Genomic DNA, 18,094 nt, shown 5'->3' with positions numbered 1-18,094 from the left:
TTACTGCCCAAGCTTTTCCTAATCAGGGACTAGGGTGCCCCTGGGATTGGGAAACCAAGAGGTCAGGCAGATAAGGATTAACTTCAGTGACAAATTTAGAGGCTCTGAAAATATGAGGGTACATGGATGACACAGGTTCAACAAAGTGAAGAATGGGTTTCCTTCTTCTGACCTTTCTACCCTTAGTCAGCAGTGTAGATAAAGGAGGGAGATGGGGTGTAGTTGCATATAGTAAAGCAGTTACATATAGTCATCATCATAACATATAGTGTTGATTGTGTTTCTCCTATGTGCCAGACGTTTCTTGCATATTATCTCTAATCTCCTTTATAATTCCATGAAATAGGTATTAGCTCTATTTTACAGAAGTTTATATAAGCTACTAAGAGCCAAAATTTGAATCCAGGTCTATTTGGCCATAAAGCTTTTGTGCCTTCTGCTATACACACCATTCTGCCTCTTCTATGTCAGTGATAGCAGCCCAGGCCTCAGGGAAATAGCTGCTGCCTAAGAGCTAGTTGGTTATGTGTGGGCAGAGTGTCTCATGGTTCTTTCTTTTACTCATCAATTCATGGTACAAATATATATTAATTTATAGCCAAAGAGTTGGGAAAGGAGTGCAGGTCAGGTAGGTGGAGTGGGAAGGGACACAAGGGTGGGGAGGAGGGTTGGAACTTGAGAAGATGGAGCAAACGAAAAGGGTCATCATGAGCTAGAATGCAGGATGAAGGCTGATTTGGGGGGGTCTGTTCTTACATGCAGTGCTAAATGGGTCTTTGGGTGTTTGCAGAAGAAACACCTGGAGCAAAACTAACAGGCAAGCTGCAGCCCACTGGCAGCACTCAGGCCAGCATTTTATCCCTACACATCCACAAACACATACTATCATGGGAGCCATAAATATGGAGACAGATATCTTTAAAGAGGCATACCAAAATGTATAGTATACCACACAACAGAAGGTGATTGCAGTGGTGTTTCTAGTGCTCATCATGTGCCTGTAACTCTCCTTGAAGGGAACCAGTGCTCATTTGGATACATAAAATCTGGGAGGTTTGTTGGGAAGAGAAGAGAAAAAAGAAACCATCTCATTTTATAGTCACAATTTACTTGTGTGTGTGCGTTAAGACTTTCAGGGTTATATAAACTGATGTAAGTACATAGAAGGAAGTGCTATGGAATATTTGTTCATATAAATCTTCCTCATGTTTCTTTTAGTGGTAAACACAAGCAATAACAGATAATAATAAAACAAGCCTGACCTACATAGCCACTTAATCCCGGAGGGATGTGACCCATACCAGGGAGGGGCAGGGCCCAGAAATGTGTTGCTGTGACACATTGATTCCAGGACTCCCTGGGCTTCACCTACATCTGAGATATGGACAAAGTATGTTTGGAAGCTGCAGAGATTTATCTTTGACTGGGATGGCAGCTGGGACAAACATGCTATTCCTAAGGGCATCTTGTGTACACTAGCTGAGGAATCCAGGGGTTTTATGGAGCCAAGGGAAGTTCTTCTCTGTTCCATACCAAGTGTATGCAATACCAGCACCCTCCAGGATTCAAAGAGGGTAGAATTGGAGACAATGATACTACCAATCATGCAGGTTATAGGGAATAAAGCAATGATTATAATCAGTATGAGTGCTAAGGAACAATAGAAGCTTTATAAAGACATACTTTACCCTAAAATTAATTATAACACATCTCTCTCATAAGAGAATTACCTAGTGATTTTTCAATCCTTTTAAATTTTTGATTGAAGGGTGGTGCCATGAAAGTGTCAAATGTAATTATCATTACATAGTTTTTTTCTTCATATCATGTGGGACCCAAATACTATAAAGGAGAAATAGTTTCTGACCATGTATGTGGTCCTTCAACTAACACACACAAAAATTGTCTTGGGAAGAGCTTTGGCAGTCTCCTGCATATTAATTGCAAATATTCTCACTCTAGAGAAACTTTATTCAAGCTCAGGAAAATGGCTGGCAACCTAGGCACTGTCCCCAGCAGTGTGACGGGTAAGGAGAGGCCACTTTCAGCCCTTTCTCATATTTCCCCTTATATTTGGAAGTAAGGAACTATACTAGTAGAAGCAGATATGGTATCTTTTAAAGTCCGCTGTATAATAGTGATGCCCTGGTTCTCAACTGTTTTTCCCACACCCACCTCGAACTTCCAAAGGATGAGGCTCACTGGGATCAGCAGTGGCTCATTGTGGCTGTAGCTGCAGAAGGGAGAGGCCGAAGGAAAGAATCAATGTGGTTGGTGGGTGGGGATTCTGCCTTGTATCCCCGCCCCCCTCCAGTTATCTAAAGCTCTCCAAAGCGAACAGTAATTTGCAACCTTCTTGGCAATCTTACCTCATTACCGAACTGGAAGAATTTAAGTCCTGTCAGTAGAGTTTCTGTAACTTCATCACCATCAATTATTTGTTTTCAGTGCTGCAAAATGATTGCATGTTCCTGGGGACAGTTCTCCCTTTCAAGTTCCTTTTTATGTTTGTTTGTTTTGTTCCGGAAACCTTAGAGATGCAGGCCAGGGTGACTGGGACAGAGGTGAGGTCCCTAAACTACTGAATGGGACTTGGGAGGCAGAGGACTTGTTTTTATGCTGATAAAGAGTAAAATCGCAAGTTGATTTCATGCACGTAGGGCCAAAGGGGCCCAGGGCGGACCTAGTATGGGGTGAGCACCCGGATCTATGAGCCAGTGTTGCTTCAGTGTCTCACCGTGTGTGTGTGGCGGGGGGAGGTTGGTAGCCCATCCCTCCTTGTCCCATCTGCACTACCCTTAACCTCCGTCTCTGTGTAACTCTAACAGTAGAAAGCGACGCTTCTCACATTGGCGCTCGGACCCCAAAGGGAGGCTGGCAGTGGCTTGGCAGGTGGGCACGAAGCCGGGAGATGGGTGGGGGAGTGGGGCGGAGGCAGCGTCGAGTGGCATTCGGGATAGCCAATGGTAGTTTGGGGCAGGGGTGGCAGGGGCGGAGGCGCTGAGGCCGAGCAGCCAATGGCGGGCGAGCAACTACTGGAACGACCTGGTGACGTGAGGAGCGTTCCATTCGGCCAGCGGTGGGCGGTTGCCACAGCTGGTTTAGGGCCCCGACCATTGGGGCCCCTTGTCAGGAGGAGGCAGCCTCCGGGCTGGGAAGGAGAAGTCGCTGCCACCTCTGGCAGCTGACGTGGTCCCCTGGGACGGTCCACTTCCTGCCCTCAGTCCCGGCCGAGTTCGGTCTCCCGGGTTCAGGTAACGAGGGGTGGGGGTTGGGGTCTCCTGGGCTCGGCCGCATGGTGGGCTGCCAGCCCCTTCGCTGCTCCGGGCCGTGCGGACGTCGGCAGCTGCCCTTCTCATCTGGGCAGCCGCCGAGCCCCTGGCCGCGGGTGACTACACGTGGCGGGGCGTGTGTGAGTGTGTACGAGCGTGTGGAGGTGGCGCGCGTCCCAACCTGCCTGGGGCGGTGGTCCGCTGCGTGGCGGAGGCAGGGCTGGCCTCCCGAGGCCGCGCCCGCCGCCCGCCGCCCGCCGCCCGCCCCGGACTCGGGCCTCCGGTTCCCGGCTGGTGAGCCGGTCGCTGGCTCTCGACGGATTTTGATCTTTGTTCTCCCAGGGCCCGGCTCCCCTTCCTGGTCTCTCTTCCCCCGCTGGGCCGGTTTATCTGGAGGAGATTGTTTTCCAGGTTAGTTTTACACAAAGGAAGTGTTCTCTGCACCTCTGGTGCTCCCTCCCCTTGGCCAAGCCTTCTTGCTTTCTCATTTCCCTGCTCATCTCCTGGTCTCTATTTGGACCCTTGCCCTCTCCAGCCCGGAATGATTTTGGGTTGGTTGTTTCTCATCAGTCAGGCAGTCTGCAGGCTTCCACCTCATTCTTGCCAGCGTGGGGCATGTGGTGTCAGTAAATAGAGGCCACAGCACCACACCTGAGAGGAGAAGGTGGGCAGTGGCTGAAAAAGGCTGGGCCGGGGGGGGGGGGGGGGGGGGGGGGGGTTCAGGATGCCGAGTAGGGATGGCACTTATGAAATGTCCCAGAAAGCAAGCACCTTTATGACTTTTCTTAGCTGCTGCCATGTCCACTCCACCACCCCCACCCCCACCCCTAACCATTCCAGAACCTCTCCTGCTTAAGTCAGCCTTTCACCTATGGGTCTGTGATGTGGTTTCATTAAGATTCCCACAAATGTTAGGCTAGACTGTCAAGATTGATTCATTTCCCGGACTCAGGAAGTTACAGAGGGTTTGATTAGGGGAAATCTGTTTTGAGTAAATACAACCTGGATATGTGTACAGAGTGTCCAGAACCTCCTAGCCCTGCCAGAGGGTGATTTGTTCCCGGGTGTGATTCATATTTGAGTGGCTAATTGAAGAAAGAAGGTGAAGTGGAGGAGGGGAGGGAATAGCTCCTTAGGGACACAAACTCTACTATTGTTTTTAGAGTCCTCTTACTGATGATTATAGAACAGTGGTATAGTGGAAAGTGCCCTGAACTGGAAGTCAGCAGACGTATTTTCTTGGCTTAGCTTTGCAGCTGTGTGACCCTGGACAAGTTACTTCCTCTCTTTGGTCTTAACTTTACTCACTTCCAAAATAAAGTAATTGGGGTTATCACCCATAAAATCCCTTCTAGTTCCAAAGTTCTATGATGATCAAATCATCAGTATTATATTGGAAGCATAGGGATTTATTTAAGAAGGTATGCTAGCCCCCCTCTTTTTTTTGAGGACCTTTAACCTTTTCTCCTTTGCTAACACAGATTAGAAATAAACTTTTCCCACTTCCCTACCCCTACCCCTTCAGGCAGTGCTCATCTTTCCACCTCTGGGAAAGGAGGATTGAACTGCATTTTCTTGTTCCTGCCTCATTTTTTTTACCTTTTGTGCTTTTTCTTAGGCCTAGAAATTGGACTTTTGATGATGTTTGACCCTGCGGCAGCAATAGCAGGCATCGTGATTTCGAACCTGGGCTCAGCTTCTGTTTCTTCCCTCTTGTAATCACAAAGCCCATTTTGGACCAGGAATTCCAGTCATGTCTGTGATGGTGGTGAGAAAGAAGGTGACACGGAAATGGGAGAAGCTCCCAGGCAGGAACACCTTCTGCTGTGATGGGCGAGTCATGATGGCCCGGCAAAAGGGCATCTTCTATTTGACCCTCTTCCTCATCCTGGGGACATGTACACTCTTCTTCGCCTTCGAGTGAGTTTCCATTGAATAGAGTTGCCTGATTATGGTTACTTTGGGTCTAGGGGAAGAACTCTCTTTCTGGGAAGTTTGTGGATGGTCCTTGGATGGCACTATCCTCTTGAGCAATGTCCTTAGATCATGCTGACTGAATTCATTTCTTTGTGCTTATAGCAGAGTCCATGCTTCCTAAAAAGGCCAAGACCTTTGACCCCAATTTTATAGCACTGATTTGGGACTATCCCTGGCACATTTGGGAAAAAAGGAATTTCTTTGTTATTAGCCTCTCCTTTTCAGTGGTCTCCTTAGGCACTTAGTGACAGAATCCCTCTTCCCCACCCCATCTGGGCCTAAGGGTAGCCCTCATGGTCATTACTCTGTACCACAAAACTCACCTATTCTGTTACTCTGGGTCCTATTTCCTTAGGGCTCAGCTCTCTGCTAGCTATTAAATTGAAAAGCTAATTACTGGGGACCTGCAGACCAGTTTCAGCCTCAAATGTGCTACAAACTCGCTGAATGTGTGGCACATATGTGCTTATTAAATGTGAGTTTCACTCAAGATCACTCAACATAAACAACTCCGTATTCTCTGTGAGCCTGATACCAGCCTTGGAGTTATTTTTTTTTTCTGTGATGTAATAGCTAGTACTAGAGTCACTGTTTGAATCCTGTATAGGTCACTGCTCTAGGGAGGTGGCCAGTTGGATTCTAGGGTACTATGGCATGACTACTGGGTGTGCTGAGAATGCTATATACTTGAGGGATGGGAGCAATGCTAATTTTGAGATTATTATGAGAGCCCCGGGGAGCCAAGAGGTGTGTGTACAGACTGTAAGCCACACCTGGTATGAGCCTGCTATAGTTCATATACTAGAGTGACCTGGAAATGGAGCTCCCATGCTGGGGCGTGGCCATGAGAGGGAGGAAGGGGCTCCTCAGCCAGCCTTTGTGGGTAATTAAAATGAGCTTTGCTCTCCTGGAGCTCATTTTTGCCCTTCTTCTGTGAGGGCTCCAGGCCTTCCCGGTGCATCAAGAGTGATTTTTTAAGGCTGCTTTGCCAGACTTTTTGATGGTTGCAGCTGGCTTGGATAACAGCAGGGGGAGGGGGGCAGTTTATAACAGGGCTAGGAAAGGAAGGTCAGAGAGGATCTTTGTCAAAGGCACTTTTGCTGCTGCTGTTGCTGCCGACTTTGTGAAGTATTTGGCAAAGTCAGGTTGGTGATGGCTTCTTAGTTGCTTCCCAGTCTGAGGTTTATGGTGGAGTGTGTGTGTGTGTGTCTGTGTGTGTACTTGTGTGTGGTCCATGTGAGAGCATGTGCAGTCAGGCAGGCATATGTGTACTGTTAAAAAAAATGTTTCCCCTGTCACTCTTCAAGGTTTTTTTTCTTTATTCCTGCCTTGCTTCTTTTTGAAGTGCAGAGCCGAACTCTACTCTCTGTCATTCTCCCTCTCTTTCAGTCTTTCCCCTGCTGAAACACTAGCTCTTTTTGCCACCACACCCTTCCATCCTAGAGTTAAATTTTTGTGGTTGGAACCATTTAAAACAGAGATGAGATTTGTTTCCAGGCCCTGAGTGATCTGGTAATTCTGGGCCCAGGCAACCTCTGGTTTGGCTGTCCAGGGGAATTTGAAATTTGGAGCTGTTTGGCATTTGGCCCTCTTTGTATCTGGGAGCCAGACAGAGTCTGATTCGGATCTGTCCCACTTGGGCCCCAAAGGCCTCTGAGCAAAACTGCCTGTGGGATGAAGCTTATAATTAGCCAAGTTACTGTTTGACGGAGGCAGGTTGAATTTTCTACTAAAATGACTTTCCCCCCCAAGTTACTTCTTGTGCTTTGCCCTCAGATATGAGGGGTGAGGTTGTTTGTGAACTGCCATGAGTTCCAGCTGTCTGTGTGATAGAGCAATTTTTTAAAAAAAGATTTTATTTCTTTATTTATTTGAGAGAGAGAGAGAGAGAAAGCTGGGTGAAGAGCAGAGCAAGAGGGACAAGCTGACTCTATGCTGAGTGTGAAGCCCAACACAGGGCTTGATCCCATAGCCCTGAGATCATGACCTGAGTCAATCAATCAATCAATCAATCAAGAGTCCAGTGCTTAATCAACAGAGCCACTCAGATAGAATAATTATGTTTGAGGGTAGGGCTGGGGGAAGGAGAATGGAGAGGGGAAGAAAGAAGGAAGTTAACAGGTTAGCGAATGAGTGGAATGGGAAAGCATAAATCTAACCAAAGGAGAGAGGACCCTGGCGATAAATCCTTTTTATTGAGGGTAGTGAAATCTGTTTGTGCACATGCGTGTGTGTTTGTATGTGTGCGCATATGTGTTTGCCTGGGTCTGTCATATATAGACACACAGAGACTCTAGGTGGTGGCTGCCTTATGACTAGCCAGTGACAAGCTGTACAAAGGACAGCAGCATGCCTCTGAAGCATGAAATCTCTTTCTGGTCGACCTTTTCCTTTGGAGTATAATTCACTACCAACCACACAGTGTGGGGGTAGGACTTGGGGGGCAGAATGTGGGCCCCTTGGTTAGTATTAAAGCTTAGGAAGACGTCAGGAAATCAGCTGATCTAATCTCCTGTCTTTAGGCAGGTGATGGCATCTGAACCACCAGTGACAGAGGGCTGTCTGTTTTCATCCTCAAATTGTCTAGGGGTGTGGATTGCACATCCTCTGACTGCTGCACTTTTGCCTTGGGGAAGTCGAGATCTTGCTGCACATCTGGACCTGCATTTCCATAATAGGGTCTTGCCTGCAGCAGGTGCTTAGGAACAAGTGCAAGTTGATTTATAGCTGCCCACGGCACAGCCCTGGGTCAGCCAGATGGCTTGAGGAATCTGGTCAGGCACGCGGGCACCCCTTGATGAAAACATGCAATGTTAGTAGTGCCAGTGGTATCTTTTTGTTTTTGGATTTTGCCTTCACACGTTTCGACTTCTCAGAGGAGGGACCTATAATTTTGAGTGGACAGAGAGTAGGTTGAATACATAAAATGAGAAAAGTTTGTCTCTTTAGGAGCTAGTTAGCTCTGTATTGTTATAAGTGTTTCCAAAGATACTGGGTGGCCATCTCTCAGGGCTGCTGTCACAAAGTGAATTCTTGCTGGGAATGGGAAATTGGACTAGATTATCACTAAGCCTCATGCACCCCTGAGAGTCTGAAATTCTGTATAACCATTATGTTTGTCTGGAAGATTCAAATACACACCCTGAAAAGGGAAGGATAGATTACCAGTAGATAGCTGTATTTAAATATATTCCATATTTAAATGTAATTATATCTATGTTAAATGTATTGACTTTAAAAGCAACATGAAAATTATGCAGTGCTTTAAAAAAAGATTTCCTAAAAACATAAATAAAAATAAAAGAGGATTTTCTAATTTATTTTTAGGGTGAGGTATTTAGATGTGAGTGCGTGTGCCAGTTTCAGCTTTGACCACATGAACCATTCTCGGTCTTTTCTGCCCAAACCCTGTCTAGCTTGCATGAACACGTTGCCACTAGCTTGGCTGGTAATGTCAGGACATTCTAGTGGAATGACGCTGACAACTGTGAGATGTCCAGCTACTCAAAGACTATTGTGGTATTTGGTCAAAGTCAACTTCCTGATAAAGCTTGGAGGAAGGAACACATTCACTGTCTTCTAGAGTTGGCTTCCTAGCTGTTTCTTTTAATTTTATGACCAGATTACTGGTGGGGTCAAGGTACCCAGACTTTTCTTGTGGCAAGGATGACTGTGTGACTCTTGACCCCCTCTTGACACAAAAGCAGTTTGTGTCAATGATCAGTGCTTATGCCTCCTTGTGCTGTGTGTAGAGGAAATTGTATCAAGGTACTATCAGACCTTGTTGGACTGACCTTCACAGGTGCTTTTGATGTGCAGAGGAGTCATTGAATTGGATAAACTGAAAAAAGCCTTGTAGTGCTGCCTAGTAATTGACCCACTCCTAGCCTATCCAAATTCTACCTCTGTTTCAAGTCCCTTCTTGAGTCTTCCTTCATGAAACCTTTCCAGTAACTTCTGCATTTGTAAGACTAGTTGTACATACTGCTCATTTAACACATCATCATAGGACAGTTCTTAGATTTCTAAGTTCTATGATAATTACACTTTGAGCTCTTTCAATGTCAGGGACTATCTTTTATGTCTATGTAGCCCCAATAGTGCCCTCTACCAGACCTAACAGAGTAGGTGGTCAATAAATGTAACTGAATTCATACATTCTGGATACACTTAAAATATAACAATCTTGACTCACAGAATCATAGAATGGTAGAACTAGAAGGGGCCTTGGAGACTATCTCCATCCTTGTGCAGGTGAGGAAACTAGGCCCACAGAAGAGAGGTCCCTTTATCAGATTAGTCAGCCAGCCAATGCCTCTGTATGACACTGCTTTTCATCTCATTATTACCTTTTGGGTGTGAAATCCTGAAGACATTTAGATTTATTAAAGCGAACATAGTGCCAAATGCTAGACCAGCATATTCTGGGTTCTTTCTAGCTAGTGATTGTGTTTCCTAGTGGCATCTAGGTTATTTGGGCCTCCCCAGCTCATGCTCCTAGGAAATGAAGGCATCTTTGTAGAAAACTAATAGCATTCTGGCATGGCATTCTGGTAGCCTTGCAGGAACAGAGAAGCCCATCTTTAAGTGTGAACCTAGAAAGGAAGCTTTGTGACTTAGGACAGATCATCACCTCTGTGGCTACTCATAGTCCCTGCTGCCCCAATGAGGATGGCTTGGAGAAAAATTAAGCAGTGTGTGTTCCCTACCTCATTACCATGCAGGTGATCCTAATCCTGATGAGAAGAGCACCATATCCCTGCAGATATGTGGGAGAGAAAAGGCAATCTGACAACACAAAGTTACCAGGTTTAAAGAAACACAGTTATGTAGACCAAAGCCAAACTGACACAGCAGAATGTTTGTGTCTGTAGTACCAAGGTCCAGGTTCCTGAAGTTACTTAGATGAGATTGGGAAGAGGAAAAAGTGACTTTATTATGATCTCTAACCAAGAAAACATTCTCTGGAAAATTTTTCTGTGGAGATTCTGTCTTGTACTTTACCTAGCTCAAGATTCTGTGTATGACTTGGCTAACCAAAGGCAGTTTTAGAAAGTCACAGTTGCCTCTCTGATATCAATCTGTTATAGTGTGTAGCTAAGTTCAACTTCCTGATAAAGCACGTTCCCTGGAGAAGGGTTGGGTTATGTCTTCTGAACAGTATGCTTTCCTTCCTTTGCAGTTCTGTCATTCAGAATTTATCTATATATTTTCAGCCTCTACTACCTTTTGTGGTAATGCGTTTCACACTGTCAGTCTCTATTGAATGCATCTCCCATCTTTTTAAAAAAAATTTATTTATTTACTTTAGAGAAAGAGAGGATATAAGTGGGAGAGGCAGAGGGTGAGAGAGAGAGAGTCTCAAGCAGACTCTATGCTGAGCATGGAGCCTCATGTGGGGCTCGATCCCAGGACCCTGAGATACTGACCTGAGCTGAAATCCAAGAGTTGAAGGCTTAATGGACTGTGCCACCCAGGCACCCCTTCCATCTTTTGAGAACGAGTCTTAATTTAGTATAGTGATCTATTTTGGGAAAAGTGAGCCCAAAGAACAGGGATGTCCCCCAGCATGCTGACATCAGTTGAGATGTTTATCGAGGGAGAGAAGAGACTTCCTAAATCTTCTTCCTCAGAGATGCCTGAGCTGGTATTGTGTTTAAGAACAAAAGAGACACCTTATGCCTTTTGCAATAGCAAGAAGCTAGTGAATTCAGGATAATTAGGGGGATATTTCTGGAATGGAGCAATGAGAACGCAAGAACCTTATGATGATGATTAGATAAGGCCAGTTAATGGAAGGCCTTAGAATACTGGCTTGTGGGGTTTGGGGATTCATATAATAAGCAGCAGGGATTTGTTCTAAGTTTTTGAGCAGGAGTACATTATAACTGAAATTTGTTATTTGATATACTTGAAATTTGTTGTTTTTGTTATAATTGAAAGTGAAATTTGCTATTATCACTGTGATTTAGCAACTACCTAACAAGTTTGCCTAGATAGAGATTTTGGCCCTCCTCAGTGAGAGGATGGCTCATTGCCTCAGAATTGAAAATGTCCCTGTTTGGTTAATTTTCCCCATTACTACTGGAGCAAAATAGGCTTATGCATCTTCCTCTGACCTTCACATAGCAGTCAATCTGGAGGCTGATTTTAAATTATGTTTTTAGTGTTCAAGGAAACTTTTTCCCTATAAGCAGACTCTTGAGTGTCATCAGAAGACCCTTGAGCCAGCCTTATAGGTGATTCTACATGTTTACTATGCTTTAAAGGTAAGTAGTATGTAAGAGAACAGAAAACTGTCCATATGAGTGAAGACTTATAGTAAAGGCTTATTACTATTATGTGGGACAAGGGCCATCGTAGGGCTCTAACCTTGGGCCCTTTCTGCTGTTCCAAGCACAGCTCTTTCTTAAAGCCACCCTTAACAGCTGCCATAGGAGCAGTTTTAAGCAGCCATCAGCTTCCCACGAGAGCTCTTCTCTGACCACTTATAGTCTTTAGAGTCTGAATCACCCTCCTAACACTTGATTATTGGTCTTATCTTCTTCTCTAGCTGTTTCATATGTTAGTTATGTTTTCCTAACAAAATTAACTCCTATTTTCTCTTGTTCTTCATTTGTTAGACCCACAGCACTTGTTGGCGGATTGATTGCACTGAGCTATTAGGGAGACTTAGAGGTAGAGTATTTTAAAGAACACCATTCCGTGCTCCTAGTCTGTGAGGCAGAGCCCTGCTATGGAATCTGTCTGGTTTCTTACTAGCTGTACTCATGAATCTCTTTTGAGTTTTTTTCATCTCAATTGAAGTCTGTGTCATTATCATTGTCCCTCCAATGAACTAGCATGCTAGGGTTGGGGGATGGGACATGACACACCAGCCCAGCCTGGCACTGCTGGTTACTGCTAGACAGTACCACCATGTGGCCCATGGGACATGTGGAAGTCCAGTCATGTTACCCAGCTATGGGAGCCTGAGGCCAATCAAGAAGTTGGTAGAAGGTGGCTTAAAATAATGATATCTCTTCAGGTGGCATAAATGAATACTTAGTAGGGACATGGTTGAGTTTAAAAAATTAAAAAGGGAGAAAAGCAACTTCTAAACCTTCTGGAAGGGGGAAAGCCTCTTGGCACCTTGAAGACAAAAGAGAGTTCTGTTTTAAGAATATGGATATAATTATTCCAAGAAGTGATATAAATGGAAAATGCTAGAGGATTTCAAAAACAGTTAGCTTATATTCATGGATGACATATCCAGTCTTCCACTAAGATGAATTCGTGATTTAGGATACTCCTGACTAAAAAAAAAAAAAAAAAAAAAAAAAAAAAAAAAAAAGGATACTCCTGACTTTTCAGGTTGGTATTGGGAATTGCCACCAAATCTTCATGTACCCTATTCCTGTCAGAGACATCTCTAGCTTGCTGCAGTTATCAGATTAACCTAAGGGGGTATTTTTGACCATAACTATTAAAGACAGACACTATAGGTTGTAGTTAACAACAGTCTTAGCCACTGGCTCTCTAAGTTTCCTCTTACTTGGAGTGGAAAGGCCTGCTGGTCCCACATCTGCCTTCCCAGCCACACCCACTCACTAGTGACAACTGGCTGCCAATAGCCTCATCTCTGGAGAACAATACAATGGGCCTATTGTGTACTTGTTGACATACAGAATGGATTGTTTTAGCAGGTGCAGAAGATAGTCCGTGTGGAGATTACAGAGACCTTTATCCTTGATGGTGTAGTGTAATTCAAATCTAAGTTGTCCTTTGTCTGGTTAACAAGCAGGTGTTGGAATGGGACTTGGTTAATCTCGGATCCTTCATGCATGGGGGGCAACATTGATGTCTGTGTGTGTGTGTGTGTGTGTGTGTGTACGAGAGAAAGAGAGAGAGAAAAAGAGAGAGAGTTCTATTTTCTCTATATCTTTTTCTTGTAATAAAACAATTTAAAATCCCTTTGGTGGCCAATCAGATAGTTTTGATTTTTCTAAGTTCATTTGTTGGAGACTGTACCCCCAGAGCAATGTGAGTCCTAGAGAAATTACTTACTTGTTTTCAAGAGTGATCTTAGAAACGGGCAGTGACTAGAAAGATGGCTCTTTTCTGTTAGTGTGGTAACTTTACTTGGCTTGTTCATAAAACAGTCTTGTGTTTCTCCTGTGTCCTTTGGGTCCCTGATAGCAGAGGTGACTTTTGTTTCCAAATTCACTTCTTGATTAACTGTGCTACTGAAGGTGAAACAGTGGAAAAGAGGGGGTTCCACAAGTTAGTGAAATTCAAGGGCCTTAATTACCCTATATTTAGATTCTTTAGTTCTTCAAAATTTACCCCCTACCCTTAGCCTTTAGGGGAGGAAGTAAATCATATAAAATCAGGCTATGACCAAAGATTTTGTTAAAAACAAACAAGCAGGCAAGCAAACAAAAAGCCACAAAAATCATTTTGCAGGTTCACTACATATGTTCACCTTCAGGACAAACTGCTCAGCCTAATATAATAGTTGGTTCGCACCGGCCCCTGCAGTCATGTGTGTGGCAGGGAGGCAGAGGGAAGATCTCATATGTATTGTTTCAAAACTACAGCGAATGTACAACATGGGGTTAAATGTTTGCTCTGAGTGGACAGCAGCTTGCTTAATCCCCATGTGGATGAGGTAAGCGTTTTTTCCTTAGCTTACTTTCTCTGCTCTCCCTCTGGCCCTTGCTCATCCACTTATAGTCTGCCTCCAAGAGAAGATCTCTGTATTGAAGGAAAAAATGTGCCTCAGGAGGAAGAGAATAAAAATAGGTCAGTGATAACTCTCATCACATATTCCTATTTATTTGGTTTGAAATTCAGTTTAATGCAACAAGTATTTGTTGATAGCTTCTTTGTCCCCATACTTGTATTAAGCTCTGGGAGATAGAGAACCATGATGGTGATGTTAATAGCTGACACTTACTTAACGTTTACTATGTTTCAGGTGCAGTTCTAAGCATTTCATTTATATGCATGCATTTGATGTACACAGTGACCCTATGTAGTACTATTATTATCCTCATTTCACAGCTAAGGAGACTGAAGTTAATTAAGTCACCCAACTAGGAACTGGTGGAGCCAGAATTCAATCCCAAACATCCCCACTCCAAAAAGACAAGGTTCTTGCTCTCATGAAGTCCAGCTGGGGAGATGAGGTCAACATAGTGAAAAACAGCTAGGAAACAATGTGAAGCTCTGACAGTGAGGACGACGCTAGAGAAGGGAGAGATTAGGGCACCTTAGGAAAGGCCTATCAGAGGAGGCAAGATTTCTCTAAATCCCAGATTCTTCATTTATCAAATGGGTCTAATAGACTACCTCATAGAGTTAGTGTGAGAATTGAATGAGATAATGCATATAAAAGGCTTAGTGCAGTGCCTGGCATATGCCAAGTGCTCAGTAAGTTGTGATGTTGACAGTGATGGTGTTGATGTCTCTGGGACCTGAAAGATGAGTAGAACTGGGATATCCAGAGAGGAAGGGGAGTGGCCTTCCAGGTGAATTATGAGGAAAGAGGGGGAGCAAACATGTTGGGAAGGGGTGCCAAGGAGATACAATTTTCTTATTCCCTTGCCTAAGGTCACTAAGCACCTACTAGCAGAGCTGATCGAGGAGAGAAGAAGATGGATGTTGCAAAGACAGTCAGCAGCCCTGAAGCTTTTCACTGGCCTTGAAGCATGCCAGATGTACCCTCTGCCTGATGCTGGGACCCCGCTTCATGGATCGTACTCATTTTTCTTCCTCCTCCTTGAGCTCAGGGCTAATGCCTGATGAGAGGTCATGAAAAGCTCTAGACATTCTCAGAGTGAGAGAAACCTGTGGTAATTACCAGTCCAGGCCCAGTTGCTTCCCTGACCTTAGTGTGAGCCTTTCCCAAGGCACAGAGGAAATGTGGTTCTCAGCAGGCTGAGACTTGCTGATAAGGGGAAGTCCCCTGAGACTGTCTTCTCTAGGTTATAGGTGGCATCGATCAAGTAAGTGTTGATCTCCTACTATGTGCAGAGCCATATATTAGGAGTTATGGGTAATTCAAGAGAAGAAAAAAAACATAGGCCCTTCCCTCAAGGTCATGCTGATTTTGTTGTGAAGACAAGATTGACACGCTGGTAACAGTTTGAGGTATAGCTAATGTAGGTATAGCTAAATGTTCAATTGCCTGCTTTCTTCAGATGTCGATACCTGGCTGTCCAGCTGTCTCCTGCCATCCCTGTGTTTGCTGCCATGCTCTTCCTTTTCTCCATGGCTACACTGTTGAGGACCAGCTTCAGTGACCCAGGAGTGATCCCTCGGGCCCTCCCAGATGAAGCGGCTTTCATAGAAATGGAGATAGGTGAGTTTTCTAACCAGCTGGTGAGATGCTGTGCAGTGAGTGACTTTAATCACTAAGGGAATGGAATCATAATGGTAATTGCAGATTAAGAGTCATTTTTAGTTTTTTTCCTGCAAGATCCTGAATCTGAGATCATGACCACCCTATGATTTTGGTAAGGCAGATTTAGCAAGACTTGAAAGCTATATGCTTCATTCTTCCTTGTGTTGGGTTGTGTTTCAGGAGGGGTTTGTTACCAAAGTCCTGCTGCACTGTTCCCAAGAGGATAGGCTTTTTTACTTTTGGGGGTCATGAACTCATTGGATTTTTTAAATGAAAGCTTTAAGCCTTCTTTTCATAAAAATATTCTTATATATTTGCATATACACATAGTTTTGGTGATTTCAGGGATTCATAGATCTTTTGAAGCACATTCATAGGCCCCACCAAGAATTCCTGCTTTAAGGCAATACGCAAGGTAAGAGGAGACAGCCGTGGTGCCAGGAACCACTGAGAATTCTAGGAAGGTAAAAGAAGGTAAAGGAAAAAAAAAAAAAAAAGAAGGTAAAGGAAGTAGTTACAGGCTCATTACAGTGCAGTTTTCAGCTCAGGGTAGGTCTCTTTGGGATAGAGATGAAGTGCTACACTAGCCAGAAGCCAGGATGGCTCCACAAATTGAAGCAGAAGATCCCAAGGGCTAGAGGCTAAAGGAGGGAATATCCTAGGAGCTCGCACTGGAAAAAAAGGCCATGATACTAGTACTAGGAGGAACTAGAAGCTCCCCAGACCAACAGCAGTGCCTGCCTAAATTGTTTGCAAGTCCAGTACCCAAGTAGCTTGAATCAGCATTGAATCCAGATAAAGTAGAAGAACGGGACCCAAAACTTGTAAGACTAGAAGGTATGCCCATGGACCACCAATCTATGGTTAGCCTTTGGATTGTTAGGGTGTTTGTTTGATTTTTGATTTTAATATTATTTTATTTAACTAGAAACACACAAACATATTAGAGTTATAATAGATATTACATTACATTTATATTTTTGAGAGAATTTACATTTGTATAATATTATCTGCCTAAGAAAATACTATGTCTCTATTTTCAGATTAAATTTTATGCCCTTGAATAACATTTTTTTTAATGCTTTAAATCGCTCCTCAAGTTTTATTTTTTTTTTAATTTTTTTAATTTATTTATGATAGTCACAGAGAGAGAGAGAGAGAGAGAGAGAGAGAGAGGCAGAGACACAGGCCGAGGGAGAAGCAGGCTCCATGCACCAGGAGCCTGATGTGGGATTCGATCCCGGGTCTCCAGGATCACGCCCTGGGCCAAAGGCAGGCGCCAAACCGCTGCACCACCCAGGGATCCCGAATAACATTTTTATAGTTTTAAAATCTAGTTTCTGTATTTCTCATATTGAGTGTATTCCTTTTTTAAAAAGATTTTATTATTTATTCATGAGAGAGACAGAGAGAGGCAGAGGCACAGGCAGAGGGAGAAGCAGGCTCAATGCAGGGAGCCCAACGTGGGACTTGATCCCGGGTCTCCAGGATCAGCCCTGGGCTAAAGACAGTGCTAAACCCCTGAGCCACCCAGGCTGCCCGAGTTTATTCCTTTTTTTTTTTAAGATTTTATTATTATTTATTTATTCATGAGAAACAGAGAGACAGCGAGGTAGAGACAAACAGAGGGAGAAACAGCCTCCATGCAGGGAGCCTGACATGGGACTCAATCCTGGGTCTCCAGGATCATGCCCTGGGCTGAAGGTGGTGCTAAACCACTGAGCTACCCAGGCTGCCCCCGAGTTTATTCCTAATGTTTATATGCATGCTATCATCAATGAAATATTTTCTCCTATTTCCATTTGATGTTTTTTCCTCCAGTTTTATCAAGATGTAATTGACACAACGTTGTGTAAGTTTACAGTGTTGATTTGGTACTCTTTTAGAAGGGTTTGAAAGCTTCCAATCTTTTGTATTTCTTTTGTTTATTTTAGCTGCATTTCCCTCTAGCTTCTTTTTTTAAAAGATTTTATTTATTTATTCATGAGAGACAGAGAGAGAGAGAGAGAGAGAGAGAGAGAGGCAGAGACACAGGCAGAGGAAGAAACAGGCTCCATGCAGGAAGCCTGATGTGGGACTTGATCTCGGGACTCTAGGATCACGCCCTGAGCCAAAGGCAGATGCTCAACCTTTGAGCCACCCAGGTGTCCCTCCCTCTAGCTTCATAGTGAATTTCTTTTTGAAGAATTCCAGACTGTTTTAGTTGAGCTAAGCGGACATAGGTTTGTGCACATCTGAGCTTAGGGATGGGGTGAAAGTGGAAACAGTGGCGGGAAGGCAGAGGCTGGGTGTCTTGGTGCAGCTGGAGTTCAGGGGAGACCTGGTAAAGCTGGAGTAGTTAGGAGCAAGATAGGAGGGAGAGTTGTATATGCCATCTTTTTTCCATCTGGATGATTCTTTTATCATCCTCTTTCCATTAACATATAGAGAAACTGGTCTCTTGCATCTCACAGCAGGT

The 18,094-nt window shown here is 44.2% G+C and overlaps 1 protein-coding gene across 1 annotated transcript in view; it reads left to right on the top strand.

Moving 5' to 3' along the window:
- The first annotated feature begins 4,950 nt into the window (after positions 1 to 4,950).
- ZDHHC9 (zinc finger DHHC-type palmitoyltransferase 9) overlaps positions 4,951 to 18,094 on the top strand; it is a 30,514-nt gene continuing 17,370 nt past the window's right edge. The window contains exons 1-2 of the mRNA XM_025431884.3: positions 4,951 to 5,192; positions 15,434 to 15,594. Coding sequence (XP_025287669.1) covers positions 5,026 to 5,192; positions 15,434 to 15,594 — 328 coding nt within the window. The 5' untranslated portion in view covers positions 4,951 to 5,025. The remainder of the gene's footprint in view (positions 5,193 to 15,433; positions 15,595 to 18,094) is intronic.

The sequence above is a fragment of the Canis lupus genome, chromosome X (assembly GCF_003254725.2).
Source record: "Canis lupus dingo isolate Sandy chromosome X, ASM325472v2, whole genome shotgun sequence".
Lineage (NCBI taxonomy): Eukaryota > Metazoa > Chordata > Mammalia > Carnivora > Canidae > Canis > Canis lupus.
Note: the sequence above shows the minus strand (reverse complement) of the source record. Positions and strands in the feature narration are given on the sequence as shown.